Raw genomic sequence first — 2,179 nt, 5'->3', positions numbered from 1 at the left:
GTCAAACTTAGTATTTTAAAGCTAAATTAAGGAACCAAGTGTTCCGATTTGAACCCGAACCCTTTCAAGCCCCAAACTAACCATCCTCGCAAGTCATAAAATAGTAAAAGCACATATGTGGAGTCTCATTTAGGGGAATAGGAATATATAAGGCAAAATGACCGGTCGGGTCATTACAGGTACCTGATAAAATTCCGATGACTCCTCTTCTTTATCAACTTTAATCGAGGTGGAAGAAGGCACTAGTTCCTGTAATTGCTATTTGCTTGTTTCTTTGCCCTTTCTACTGGAAACAGTAACTGTGTTCATCTCCCTTGTAGTCGGTTGATCTCCTCTGATATGCTTGATCCGTTCTAGAGTAGGAAATTTCAACATCTGATGATATGTTGAAGGTACAACTTTCATTTCATGTATCCATGGCCTTCCAAGGATCACATTATAACCCATGTCGCCCTCTACCACTTCGAACAAGGTGGTCTTTGTTACTCCTTCGTCATACGTTGGCAATAAGATTTCTCCCTGGGTCTTTACACTCGTTATGTTGAACCCTGCCAGAAGTTTTGTTGTCGGAACTATGTTTTCGATTAACTTTGCTTGCTCCAAAACTCTCCATTGTATGATGTTGGCTGAACTTCCTAGATAAACCAGTTCACATTTAATTTTAAAATCTAAAACATTAAGAGAAATTACCAGAGCATCATCGTGCGACAAAAGAAGTCCATCAGTATCCTCTTTTGTAAAGGTGATGTCATCTTCTGAAACTTCTCGGATCCTCTTGCCGTGAGTTACCAATATATTTATCTTCTTTGCTGCCAAAGATGTTACCCCATTTACTTTGTCTCCACCAAAGATCATGTTTTGCATCATACGAGGTGACCCTGTAGCTGGTTTTGATGGTTCTGCGACATCCTGATTTTTCCCATAGTTGCTCTTGGCCCGGATACTTAAAAAATCTCTAAGGTGACCATTCTTCAACAATGTTGCTACCTCATCACGAAGGTGTCGGCAGTCCCCAGTCATGTGACTGTGAGTTCCATAGAACTCACACCATAGATTAGGATCTCTTTGGCTAGGATCCGATAAGATTGGTTTCGGGAACCTAGATTTTTTAATATTCCTCATAACCGATACTAGTTCTACCAAGATGACATTAAAGTTGTAGTCGGATAACCTAGGATATGTTGACTCACGGGATCCCGCGCTCTTTCTCCTGCAAAGATCTGCTACTTCGGCCACGATCCACCCTTCTATCAGAAGCAAGCTTCTTCGATGACTGAAAACCTTTGTTTCCTCGCCCATCGGCCCTTTTGTAAGGTTGAAAACGACTCTTAGAGGACCTCCAATCTACATTAAAATCACTTTTGAATTTATCCTAATTCTGATCATGATTCCGTCCTTTGGAAGACACTGACGAACCCAGTTAATCATCTTCTATTCTGATCTTTGACTCGTAGCGATTATGAACATCTGTTCATGTGGTTGCTTTGAATTCTAGCAAGCTTTCATTTAGTTTCTTGGAGGCATCGGAACTCAACGGGTTGAGACCCTTTGTAAATTCCTCCGTTGCCCACTCATCCGGTACTACCGGTAACAACATCCTTTCCTTTTGAAATCGGATCACGAACTCTCACAATAGTTTAGATTCTCTTTGGGATATTCTGAATATATCCGCCTTCCTTGCTTGGACCTTTCGAGATCAATTCTGGGTTTGCATTTGGTTTAAATAGCAACTGCGTATACTTCCTAGAATCTGGTCCCTTTAACACCAGAGGCGCTCCAGGGATTTGATCCATCTGGGAATGGAATTCTTTAGCGTTTTGGTCCATTCGTTCATTCATTTCCCTCATAAATCTCATGAGCTCAGTTTTGAAAGGGTTGTTTGCGTTGTTGTCATTCCCGGATCCACTACTGGTACCTCCTGCCTTGTTAAAACTAAACTCCTCCCTTGGAGCGTCGTTATCGGTTCTTTGATTTGTAGGAGGCTGGGAGGAATATGAGCTCTTCCATTAGCATTATTGGAAGCACCCGAGAATGCCTGCTTCAACTCTGTCATCACCTGATCTTGTCTTGAGAGGTGATCCATAATTGCCCTTTGTTCCTCTCTTAAGATTTTGACCATTTCAACAACGTGTTCATCATCCGCATCATCAGGAGTTGGACTCCTCACATGTCGAGGATT

At 41.8% G+C, this 2,179-nt stretch overlaps 1 protein-coding gene across 1 annotated transcript; it reads right to left on the bottom strand.

Annotated features, from left to right (window-relative positions):
• Positions 1-258: 258 nt before the first annotated feature.
• Positions 259-1,299, bottom strand: LOC138897519 (uncharacterized). The gene has a single exon (XM_070183493.1). It carries the CDS (start codon positions 1,297-1,299, stop codon positions 259-261), a length of 1,041 nt encoding a protein of 346 aa, XP_070039594.1.
• Between the last annotated feature and the right edge of the window lie 880 nt (positions 1,300-2,179).

The sequence above is a fragment of the Nicotiana tomentosiformis genome, chromosome 8 (assembly GCF_000390325.3).
Source record: "Nicotiana tomentosiformis chromosome 8, ASM39032v3, whole genome shotgun sequence".
Taxonomy (NCBI): domain Eukaryota; kingdom Viridiplantae; phylum Streptophyta; class Magnoliopsida; order Solanales; family Solanaceae; genus Nicotiana; species Nicotiana tomentosiformis.
This window is presented reverse-complemented; position numbering and strand designations above follow the sequence as displayed.